Here is a 12711-nt window from a genome sequence, read left to right as displayed (position 1 = left end):
TGTCATCTAAAAAAAGAGCTGGTGCACTTGTAAGGGTCCCAAAGAGACAAAATGGCGGCAGATGTGAGTCTGTGGCGGAAAAGGGCAGCCACACTAGTCATGTTACAACAGATCCTCTTTCCATCGATCGACAGAGGAAGAACCCTGCAGGAAGAGTTTATAGAGGTGAAATTTAAAGCCTGTTTTTCTGAGAGAGGTCCTTTCAAGGACAGTGACAGTGAAAAAGTGATGGAAACGAGCAGCAGAACGAACGAATCTTGCATTCCTCGTTTGTTATTTTCAGGCATTGTTTAGATGAATTGTTCTTTGTGTGTTATTTTTGACTTCTTTAACTATCCAAAGAATGGTAGACATCTGGGTGCTGTTGTAGGCCTTTGGGATCTTTTCACAAGCGGTTTCAGATAGCAAAGATGAGGGTTTGTTTCACTCATGCCCGCCTGCTCATACTGTCTTTGTGTCTCTTTAAGCTCTGTCCTCAGTTTTTAGTTTATTAATCAGCTAAAGCTTGCAAAGAGAACATTGCAGGCCCAAAAAAGGCATCCAGATCAGATGCACAACGGTGCTTGGATATAGTCCACTGTTTCTTCAGAGAGTATTATTATCACTTAATTTATATATTAAGAATAGATAGCCCTATATAGCATCCATACACAGATATCATTGTTCTTAGGCAGGGCTGTGAAGTTAAACACCTCTGTTTGTCCGGCTTGTCTCTATAAATAGTTGCATTTTATGTTTGAAAGGTGCTATATAAATAAGGTTTTATTATTATTATTATTATAAAAATCACTAGCCCTCGGATCTTTTCATTGTTCCTGTGTGTCTTTCATAGTTTGCCACCTGAGGGCGCCGTATGTCCTTTTATAAACTTGAATACAAACTCAAACATGATGCATCTCTACCAGCTAAGCTCTCCACAGTGGAGATAAATCAAGCTATTTAAGCAATGTCAGTGAATATTAGAGGTGACCAGGGCTAACATTTTATTCCAGTGAATAAATATTTCTCAGATAGGTTTAGTTTTAAAGGCAATATCTGTGTAGACACCTACGGCAAGTTATGGCATTTGATCATTTCCAGTCATTACTGTCCAAGAATAAAACACAACCTCTTAAAAATAAAGGTTACAAAAGTGGGTGTCCACAGCGATGCCGTAGAATAAATATTTTGGACCACAGATTCCAATAAAGAACCTTTATTTTTAGTTGTCACAATGGAAACCTGCCATTAAATAACCTATAGGCTTTTTGAAAACAGTAAAACTAGGGGTCTTCAACAAGGTGTCTGTGGTGGTATAGCAGAGAAATATCAAACCATTCTTTGGCCAACAGAAATTGTATTTTATACATTCTATTAAAATGCCAACATATAAAACAGCCTACGTGACAACTTGCCCGACCTTGTCTTAAAACCCAGAAAAGCCTTCATTATAGCTGAGTTTTGTGTTAAAGTTTGGAATTTCTCTGACTTTTATGACCTCATATCTCCAGGTTTTAGGGATTCTAATTTAATTTAGCACATATTGTAAAGTTTTTGTCTAAAAAGTTGAAAGGTTACCACCTGTACAGAGCTGAACAGCCGTATATTCAAACTCAAGCATGATGCATCTCTACCAGCTAGGCTCTCCACAGTGGAGATAAATCAAGCTATTTAAGCAATGTCAGTGAATTTTAGAGGTGACTAAAGGGCTAACATTTTATTCCAATGAATAATTCTCAGATAGGTTTGGTTTTAAAGGCAATATCTGTGTAGACACATACGGCAAGTTATGGCATTTGATCAATCCTGACTGTCCAGGAATCCCGCGCGAGCGTTCCCTGCAGTCTCGAGCTCCACTCATTCATCACGTCACTGCCCACGAGCGACGCGCGCTCAGCCTCACACGGATACGCTCCTGTCAGAGCTGTGAGGATTTCTGCGGAATTGAGCGCTGATTCTTTCCTTTTCTTTTTTTCACACGGATACACCGAGAGACCGTTTCCCCCAAAGGTTCTTCTCGTTTCTGTAGTTTTGTAGGTCATTTTAGAGTAGAATAGAAGCTGGTTTAGTGCATAGTATTTCTTTCCTCTCAGTAAAGTTACTAAAAGTGCAGTTCTGGGAGGTTTTATTCGGTTCAGAAGGGATGATGATGGGGACTTTACGCGACCTCCAGTACGCGCTACAGGAGAAAATTGAAGAACTGAGACAGAGAGACGCGCTCATTGACGAACTGGAGCTCGAACTGGATCAGAAAGACGAACTCATTCAGAAACTGCAAAACGAACTGGATAAGTACCGCTCCGTGATCCGCCCGGCTACCCAACAGGTCCAGAGCCGTCCGGAGCTGCAGGAGCATCAGCGCACCAAACGCCAGGCAATCAGCGCCGAACCAGCCAACGTCCAGCAGCTGAGTCACGTGACCCTGCCCAACGTCCCCAAGAGTGCCAAGTAGGTTAACTCGAAAAAATATAACATTGAAATGATTAAATACGACATCAAAGTAATCGAATACTAAACCATCGAATGCGTCAATAAAACCATTCAATAGGCCTACCACCTAAAACAATCAATTTAAATTCCACTTTAAACTTTAATACAAAGTAGAGTCATCACATACCACATCATGCTTTCTTTAAAAAGTTGAATTTGTTATTTGACGAATTGAATATTGAATTAAAGTTAAAGTCATTAAACACCTCATAAAGCTCTATAAATAAATAATCTAAATTATCTATGAAGTAGCCTACAAATACCACTAGGAAACAACAGCAGTGTAACCATGAGGAACACCTTTCTTACAATAAAAAAAAAAGCCACCCAGCTCACAGTTCTCTGTTTTTTTAAAAACATGTTTTTTTATTTTTCAACTTTTGAATCTGACAAAATCCATTCCTACAGAACCCAAGGTTAGCTTAAACCCTGTAACATGGATGGATCCCTACAAGGAGACAAGAAGCTTCACTTCAGAAGATGCCCCAGTACACCAAATATTTGCATAGTGTGTCATACTGTGTATTTGGACACTGTATACTGATTTGACATACTGCTTTTTGCATAGATATTGTAGACAAGAAAAGAATGCATGCTGTATACTTTACTGAACTCACCAGTTGTTCTTCAGAACATCATCCATAAAAAATGACTGTAGTTTTTGCTAAAATAGTAACTAGTAAATATGTTATTTTTACACAGTTTTTTATCCACATATTTCATCAAGTAAACAGTTTTACTGTAGCAAGACTAGCTGGAGTAACTATGGTATTTTGGCAATGGTTTCCATGGTAACTTTCTTGAAAAGGACGGCAATAACATGGGCTGTGCAGGTTGCACAATTGAAATCATTATGATGTCTGTTGTAAATCTCAAAATTCACCGAGACAAATTCATTATATTTTATTCAAAATGCCATTCATTCACATTTGCAGAAGCATGTCATTGATGACGCTCCAAGAAAGTTTGATTTTCCACAAGGAAACATCTGAACCAGGAATAACATGTCCGTACTGAGCAGTTAATAGGAGCATTGATGTGGGAAATACCCAAAGACTATAATAACTGCTTTGTTTAACGGACTGGTAATTTGCTTATCAAAGCAGCATGATATCATGCAGCAGGTGGATCACGAACACTATTTCACTGTTACACATGCTCAACTGTTATTATGCACACAATAGTGTGTCGTGTTGTGTTTTAATTGAAATAGACACTGTCAAGACAGAGGACCTAATCAGACTAAACAGTACCCCTGGAAGTGAAGGATTTTTGCATTTCAGCCTGCTGTCATGAACACACAGACTCCTAAATTAATTTGCATCTAGTGGTTTGGCAGCAGAGGAACATCATTCTTCTGTTTCTGACCCGCATGCCTCCCCCATCTGCTCTGCATCTGACATTTGCAACACTGCACTAATTTACAATGTAACCTTGTTTTGTACAGAAAAACCCTTTGAACCCTATCGCAGTAGTCTTTTCTTCTATTCTGCTTGCATCTTGAGCTGATCAGCACTTTAAGGAATGATTATGAAGATTTAAAAGAAAAAAGCTTTCATAACAGCATGTGTTGGGCTGCCAGATGGGAGCGAACTGGCATCAATATTGCTTTACACTTCGAAAGCTCATAATGTGTTGGAAGAGGATTCTATATCTTTGTGTGTGATCAGGGGGATAACTGTTATTTTGGATGAAAATCCATTTATCTTTATTTTGTGTGTCTTTTTTGCTGATGCATTAATGTATCCACTGTCCTGTTGCTTTCTTTTTTTCTTCGAAGTAAAGGCAAATTGTGCTTTCGCCAAAATTGATAATAGTGAGTGACATACCTCTTTCTTTTCTTTCAGTGGAGTGTTTTTGCCATTTGAATGTCACTTACAGTGCCTCTGTCTCATAACTGCATCTTGTTTCTTCCTGTTTCTGATTCTTTTTTGCATGTAAAGGGGTCATCGGATGCTACATGCACTTTTACAAGTTGTTTGAACTTTTAACTAGAAGCAGATGTAGACAAGAATGACTCCTAACAAGCGACTGAGGTGTTGTTGGATGTAATAATGAACATAGCAGTCGTCATTTACTCCTGACATCTGAGCCGCTGAAGACGCAGTGGATTACGTTTGTTTTTGAAGGGAATGTGCCCCGATCTAACTAAATGCGTTTATGTTCACGCAAATCATTCGTGATCCAGCTTCACCAACAGAAGTGAGTATAAGGTTTTTTAATTAATCTTTGCAAATCACCTTTCCTAATAATGTGCTAATTAGCAAGTTTCACGATGAATGCGGCTAAAGTAAACAGTCCCTCAGAGAGCGGCTAGAAGAGAGGGGCGGGGTCAGCAGAGCTCATTAACATTTAAAGGAAAATGCTACAAAACTGCTTGCTTGAAAAGAGCTGTTTTTGACAGGGTAAAAAGGGTGTTTGTTTTACACTACCATTGAGAAATTTTAACCAAACTATGTTACAGACTTTTCATTAAGACCCTAAAGAATCATTTCAACTTGTGTAAAATGGGCCTCAGATGACCCCTTTAACTTTGCAGTGGGATTTGATACACTTAAAATGATGAAAGACCAGACTTTTTTTTTTTTTGAAGTCTTGATTGATATGTCTCTTCTGAACTCATCTCTGACACCTGGGCGGTCTGAGGTCTTTTGAAATATCAGAGATCAGAAGTTCTGCTCTGAAATAAGAATGTCTGCACTGGACCCTTTGTCCTTTGGATATGACAATTCATGACACGCTTCTGAAAACTTTGTCATGTTTCTTTGTGTAGTGGTTAAAGCTGCAAGATTGCAGGTTGGATCTCCAGAAGGAGGGAACCATGAGCCTGTAAAACATGAATGGTGGAAATTGTTTGTTTGAGCTTTATTTCAATAACCAAAACTGCTTTTTTTTTTTATAGATTTACTTCTAGTTTTAGTACTTGTACCTATTACAGGAATTGAAAATGCCAATATGGCTGCAGAGTGGACTAACTTGGGACTTAGACTTAACCAGACTGATTCAGGTTTATTGTTCAAGGCTGTTCTATTGTGACTTTGTACAAAAGTGGCAGAAACAATTTTTTCAGTTGTGCAGATATAAATAAAGATTCTATTCTATTCCACTGAGTCAGAATATGGCTAAAAGTGACCACAACAATGCATTTTGCATTTATAGGCATAAGCACCCTGTTGAAAAAAAAAACAGCATATGCTGGTTAGGTGTGTTTTAAAGCATGGCAGCTGCTTTGAGCTGGTTTAAGCTGGTCCTTAGTTGGTCATGAGCTGGTTTAAGGTGGTCCTGAGCAGGAGCTAGTTTCTCAACCAGCTTAGGACCAGCACATGACCAGCTTAAACCAGCTCATGACCAGGTAAGGACCAACTAAGCTGCAGCTTAAACCAACTCAAACCAGGTGCCATGCTTCAATGTGCTATATAAATAATTTTAATTTTAGTTAAAACAGCAAATGCTGTTTTTTTAACAGGGCATCAATATTTTTATGTCTGCAATGCAGTTTTCATACAAAAAAATATATATAGGACAGATTATTTGCAGCTTCATTCTGCAGCCTAGAAGTAAATCTACTTTGTCATTCATTTGTCTTAGGTTATTATGCACTGTCATGTGCAGTATGAGCTGTTATCAGGCTGCAGTCAGACTTTGCTTCCCGTTTTAGCATTCTGCCCAGAAAATGGACAGAACAAACAGAGGAAGATATGGCCATTAATTCATTAGCACACACATCTACAGACAACCACAGAGCTACCGATGGCTTTCCAATGAGGCCAGATTATGTGAATCAATACAGATTCTTGGGACAGTTCTCCGCACCAGTAACAGAATTCATTCAAGTCAAGTCACCTTTATTTATATAGCACTTTATACAATACAGATTGTTTCAAGGCAGCTTCACAGTAATAAACAGGAAAATAACATAATCATTTTAGGCAAACGTCATCAAATATGAGACAAATTCAAATTCTGCTGTAAAGCTGCTCTAACGAGACAATAGTTTCATCATTCATCTCGAGTGTTTCGTGTTGTTCAGTACAGTTCAATAACTGTAAACTTCATCAATTATGAAACGAGTTCAGTTCAGCAACAAGCAGATCTACTGAAGAAAATAGTGTCATTATTCAGCTCGAGTCGGTTCAGTGTTGATTCATTTAGGTTCAATAACAGTGTTAATGTTGCAAAATTCATTCTCCAGTTTCAAGTATTTTAAATAATATTCATTTGACAAAAAAATGTTGCAAGACAAACAAAAGGCTTACTAATAAGAAACTTTCTTGCAGACATTCAGCCATTGTAGCTCCATGTCCACAGCTTTCTCAAATTTACTCTGCTTTAATCCTTAGCATACTTTGTCCTTTTAAGGGAGACAGTCTGTCAACCTGTGTGATGTGAATGTCCTCCTGAAAAAGGCAGTGAGTAAAATTCTAAGTCAAACAGAGTTTGGGATGGTTACAGGATGATTCGGAGGTCGTCTGCTGTAAATGAGGCCAGTGATCTCTGTGCTTTTACTGGATGTAAAACATCTCCCATGACTGTTCCTCCATAAAGCCAGTGTCCTCTTGAACACAGACTGCCTTAAAAAATACCACACAAGTCTTGGAGGGATTACTCAGATATTGCTTTGCATGTAAACACCTTTACGGACCTTCTGGTGGCTTATTTATTATGTCTTGTGTGCATGTCGGTTCATGTTTTGACATCCCCCCCAAAAATGTAAATTTAAATGTCTTGTCAATTCAAATTCTATTCTATTTGCAGCTGGATTTGAGTATGCACTAATTATACTGTAAGGCTGTTGCAGTGAAATAGTGTAATGTAGTGTAGTTTGTCCTAAATATAATTGGGATTAAAGGAATAGTTCACCTAAAAATTAAAATTTACTCACCCTTAGGCCATCCAAGATGTTGATGAGTTTGTTTCTTCATCTGAACAGAGTTTGGAGAAATTTAGCATTATATCACTTGCTCACCAATGGATCCTCTGCAGTGAATGGGTGCCGTCAGAATGAGAGAACATCACAATAATCCACAAGTAATCCACACGACTCCAGTCCATCAATTAACATCTTGTGAAAAGAAAAGCTGCATGTTCGTGAGAAACAAATCCATCATTAAGGTCTTCTTAACTTTAAATTGTTGTTTCTGGCCTTTCTCCATAATATTGTTTTCCCCAGTGAAAATTATATATTGTCTGAATCAGGAGAGAAATATGCACAGATCAAGCGCCATTTACAAGTGAAAACAGTCTAAAACAGTTCTAAGCAAGCATGTTGTGGATTTTGATATGAGAGAACTGATGGGGTTTTTTTTTACTGGAGAAAGTATTTTTATAGATAGAACACTTGTATTTTGGCCAGAAGCAACCGTTTAAAGTTCTAATGGCTTAATGATGGATTTATTTCTAACAAACAATCAGCTTTTTACTTCACAAGAGGTTAACTGATGGACTGGAGTCGTGTGGATTTTTGTAGTTTGTGGATTATTGTGATGTTTTTATCAGCTGTTTGAACTCTCATGATGGCACCCATTCACTGCAGAGGATCCATGGTGAGCAAGTCATTTCTCCAAATCTGTTCCAATGAAGAAACAAACTCATCTATATCTTGGATGGCCCGGGGGTGAGTAACCACTCCTTAACTACTCCTTTATATTGAAAACAAATGAAGATGTTTGCTGATATGTCTTGCTTCTTAAATATTTCTCCTCAAGACCCTACTAATCTCAATATGATCTCAAATATTGCTCATCAGGTTCCTGTAACACCAAATCAACTGAGCGATGCTATTCACTTTTATTTTATTGGTCTTTAATTTTGTTATAATGTATGTCAGCAGTTGTCTCTTTTCTTTCTATTTTTATATCTTAAGGTCAATACAATTTTCCTCAGGGTGAGACTGTCCGTGTGTGTTTGAGTCAAATAAAAAAGCTCTTCGTAAAGTACTGCAGACATCTTAAAAAAATAAAGGTCTGTTTTTGTTCACGGCGGAGCATGTCTGTGGAATGTAAACACTGTGTGGTTCATAGGTGAGCGTTTGTGGGTTTTAGCAACTAAATCAGAAGACTGGCTTAAGTCCAGGACAACAAGAGCAGAGGAGCTGCTGTCACAGTAATAGGCTTTTTGTTGAGGAATGCTCGGAAATGTAATATAAACAGCGATGATGTCATTTAAAGAGCATACTCCACCATATCAGACCAAGTTGTCCATCCACTAGCACTTGAGCAATTTAATGCCATTAGCAAAACTAAATGGATTTGCAAAAAATAATGGCTTAAATTGCCCAATGACTTTCTAAACAGGTTTTCAAAATACTCGTCTTCCATTTTTTGGTCAAACAGATCCACTTCAAAATTGTTGTACAAGAGGTTCCGTCTGGCAAACAAAGCAGTGTTTTGAGAGGCACAGTGTTTACACTCTTCATAAGTCAGTCTCTGTAGTGAAGTATTTTATCATGAAAATTAGACAACAGCTGATTTTTCACAGAAAAATCTTTGGAAATTTTTTGCTGTGAAGTTCATTTCAGAAAAGGTTCATTACTTAGTTCATGTGTGGGAGGTTACGTTGACTTTTAATTACTTGAAATGTGTGTACAATGTGTGTCTGTGATGCAAACCTCATTTTCAGCTAGTCTGATTTTTGTTTGCCGTGACGTCCAGCAGATTTTGTGTATTTACTTTCAGCTCTTGAAATATCCTCTTCCTTTCATCTCTTGTTTTTCTAAACCCACATTCCTTGTGGATTCATTGGATTCACATTGGCTATGTTTGGATTACCATACTATCATTCAGCTCTTACTGTCTACAGTGTATATAATATGCATAGTGTGCAAATTTTAATACCTGGATGACACACTACATTTGCCAAAATGTGTACAACAGAGTACATTGTATTGGATGCTGTTTCCCATATTGCAATGTGTTTGCATTACCTTCCAATTTCATGTGATGAATGAAACTGCCAGCCATGCTTAATAATATTAATAGTATCAGCTGTTTTACATTTTTTTCTACTCATAGTTTGATTGAATTGCCAAAAGTTAAGATTAAAAATGATAAGTGGACACCATTCATGTAATTAAATGTGCACATAATCATAATGAGTTCATGAGGTCATATTGTAGTATGACACTGTTTATAGTTGCATAATGCATTTTGTGTCACAAACAATTTTTTGAATAGTTGTATTTAGTGTATTCTGAGCAATAACCAGCGAGTTTCTATTTCAGGCATAGTCATTGTCTTTACTATGTTAAATAAATGACATGGACCTTTTTAACAATGTTTTTTGCACTGTACAGGTCAAAGGAACTGATCAAGTCAGCTATTCTGGACAATGACTTCATGAAGAACCTAGAGATGTCTCAGATCCAGGAAATAGTGGACTGTATGTATCCAGTGGACTATGACAAAAACAGCTGTATTATTAAAGAAGGGGATGTGGGCTCCCTCGTCTATGTCATGGAAGGTGAGAGACAGGAACGGAAAAGTTCCTTTTGAAAAGAGTCTGTGCTTTAAATATGTTTAGCAAGGCATAATTCACCCAAAATGAAAGTTCTGTCATCATTTATTCACCGTAATTTCTTTGAACCATTTGAGTAGTTTTTCTGATTATAAATCGGGCTGCCAAAAAGTCCCATAAAACTATCAAAACAGTTTTCTGTACTACCTATGTACTGTCTCCCAAAGCTTCTAAAGCCATACGATATCTTTTTGTTAGGAACAGACCAAACAGACCATTAAGTGACTTAATGTGGCTTTAGTGCACCGCTAGTCCCAGGGGTCAAAGTCACCATTTGGGTTTCTGCTGTAGATCACAATACTGGATCCAGAATATTGACCCTGTGATTAGATTATATTGATGAAATGCTTGTTAAATTGATCCTATCAGAGGAGCCTCTTAGAGCTGTTCGACTACAGATCCATTGTTAACTACCTTAATTTTAACAGTTTTATTGGTATGGGCTTTAAACAGTTAAAACTGACGCCAATAAGTAGAATAGACTGGCTGAGTTATAATGCCCATATATACATTTTAATTAGAATTAAAAGGACCCTTCAACTACTTTCTTTTAAGGGCTAAATTAGGCAAATGAAAGTTTGAGAAGTGCCCAGAATTCTTACTGAGTAGGCATTTCAAATTTGAAGACATTAACATAATATTTTAACATTTGTGGTAGTTGTTTTTTTTTAATTAGGAAACTGAGGATGAATCATTATATGTTATATTATATTTGACCCTGGATCACAAAACCAGTCATAAGGGTCAATTTTTCGAAATTGCTGAATAAATAAGCTTTCCATTGATGTATGATTTGTTAGGATATGACAATATTTGGCAATAATCTGAATAAATAATAATAATAATAAATTGAAAATCTGGAATCTGAGGGTGCAAAAAAATCAAAATATTGAGAAAACGCCTTTAAGTTGTCCAAATGAAGATCTTAGCAATGCATATGACTAATCAAAAATTAAGTTTTAATATATTTACAGTAGGAAATTTACAAAATATCTTCATGGAACATGATCTTTACTTAATATCCTAATGCTTTTTGGCATAAAAGAAAAATCTATAATTTTGACCCATACAATGTATTTTTGGCCATTGCTACAAATATACCCCAGCGACTTAAGACTGGTTTTGTGGTCCAGGGTCACATATATTATGTATTATACATCATATATGATTTACACAAGCACATATTTTTGACAGTATAATCTCTCAGTAATACACAATAATGGCCTTCTAACATACGTGAAATAAATGCATGCAGGTTCAGTAATGCTTCACATTTCTTTGCACAAAAATAATTAGACGGTGCTTGTATGCAATACTTTGTTGAGAATGTGCATGACATGACTTGTTAGCGCATTTTAGCAGTGTCATGAATGAGAGTATGTCCTTAGTCAAAATATATTTAGTCAAAATACATACAATCATACTTTTCTGTCCATGTGATATATTTTTTTAATCATTGTGGACGTGGTCTATCACTAGTATTTATATATTTGTTTATGCGTCAGTGTTGGATACTCATTTGGAATATTCTTTAAATATTTGATCTTGTTTTGATGACACCTGCAGAAGCCAGGTTAGGATTGTGTCGACCTCCTGTATCTGAAGTAATTACATCTGTCAATACATCTGTCAATTTCTGTGGTTTAATGAGAGAAAAGAGCTGTTGTGTTTTCTTAGGGTCAGAGGATTTTCTCCGTCTTTCCTCTTTATGTTCCTGAGGGAATGGTGGAACACTTGGTTTGAATTAAGGGATTTCGTTAGTCATGCTCCAGGGGTTTGATGCTTTTGTGGTACAAATTGGGCACTTGCCCAACATACTATATCCTGGCACAAGCCAATTAGAAAGAGAGACTAAGTGGATATTGGCTGTATACAGTCCCAGTACACATTACGGTATGTTGTTGTTCCGTAGTAATAAGAGATCTGTTCTCTCAGCATTAGCTCTGCCACATTCAGTTGTTTGCATAGAAAACAGCAGTTGATCAGCAAGAGCAAAGGATTCAGAGAGAATGGAGATTAGTGGACGACCGATATATCGGCCGATATTTGGCATTTCAAATATCGGCATCTGCCGATAAGTTTTTCTGCCTGACGTTTATTTTGATGGCACTGAGAACGGCAGCGCCAGAGCACACAGTGCTCACATTCTCCCTCTTCATTGTTTGCTGTCGTCATTTAACAGTTCTGCCTAATACAGATAGAAGTCTGTTTAATAATCAGATAGAACTGTTGAACAAATGAATTAAAAGGTATACAAAAAGTATTATAACGATTGCTTTTATATTATTAGTAACAGAAAGGCAGACATAATGCTTTCTTGTTTGCCGTCAACATTAAGCAAATACGCATATCATTTAAACAAACCTTTAAATGACTAATGAACATTTAAATTCACAAACCTTGCAGACTTAGTCGAATCCAGCTGTGAGATTTTGTGAAGTGTGCATTTGTATATTGCCTGATCGCGTGTGCTCTGCATGACAGTCGATCTGTGCGAATTGAATCCGGACAGGAGGAGAGTTCAGCTTCACTGTGATCAACTTTAAACTCGTTATTTCAAACTATGCTGATTTATGCATTTGCGCACTGTCATATTCATGTCATTTTTACTGCGTGCTGCATGTAAAATGAGTGTTACCTTGGCTTTAGTTGAAAAAATATGATTCCCAAAGCACACAAACTTCCCAGATTACCGAGTGCCCTGTTGGTTACAGTGTTTACTTTCTTTTT

General features: G+C 37.1%; 1 protein-coding gene across 1 annotated transcript in view; it reads left to right on the top strand.

Annotated features, from left to right (window-relative positions):
* The first annotated feature begins 1964 nt into the window (after positions 1-1964).
* LOC107719224 (cGMP-dependent protein kinase 1-like) overlaps positions 1965-12711 on the top strand; it is a 57604-nt gene continuing 46857 nt past the window's right edge. Inside the window, exons 1-2 of the mRNA XM_016526599.1 lie at positions 1965-2427; positions 9761-9927. Of these exons, the coding sequence (XP_016382085.1) occupies positions 2123-2427; positions 9761-9927 (472 nt within the window). The 5' untranslated portion in view covers positions 1965-2122. The remainder of the gene's footprint in view (positions 2428-9760; positions 9928-12711) is intronic.

The sequence above is a fragment of the Sinocyclocheilus rhinocerous genome, unplaced genomic scaffold, assembly GCF_001515625.1.
Source record: "Sinocyclocheilus rhinocerous isolate Xijiao unplaced genomic scaffold, SAMN03320098_v1.1 scaffold513, whole genome shotgun sequence".
Classification (NCBI taxonomy): domain Eukaryota; kingdom Metazoa; phylum Chordata; class Actinopteri; order Cypriniformes; family Cyprinidae; genus Sinocyclocheilus; species Sinocyclocheilus rhinocerous.
This window is presented reverse-complemented; position numbering and strand designations above follow the sequence as displayed.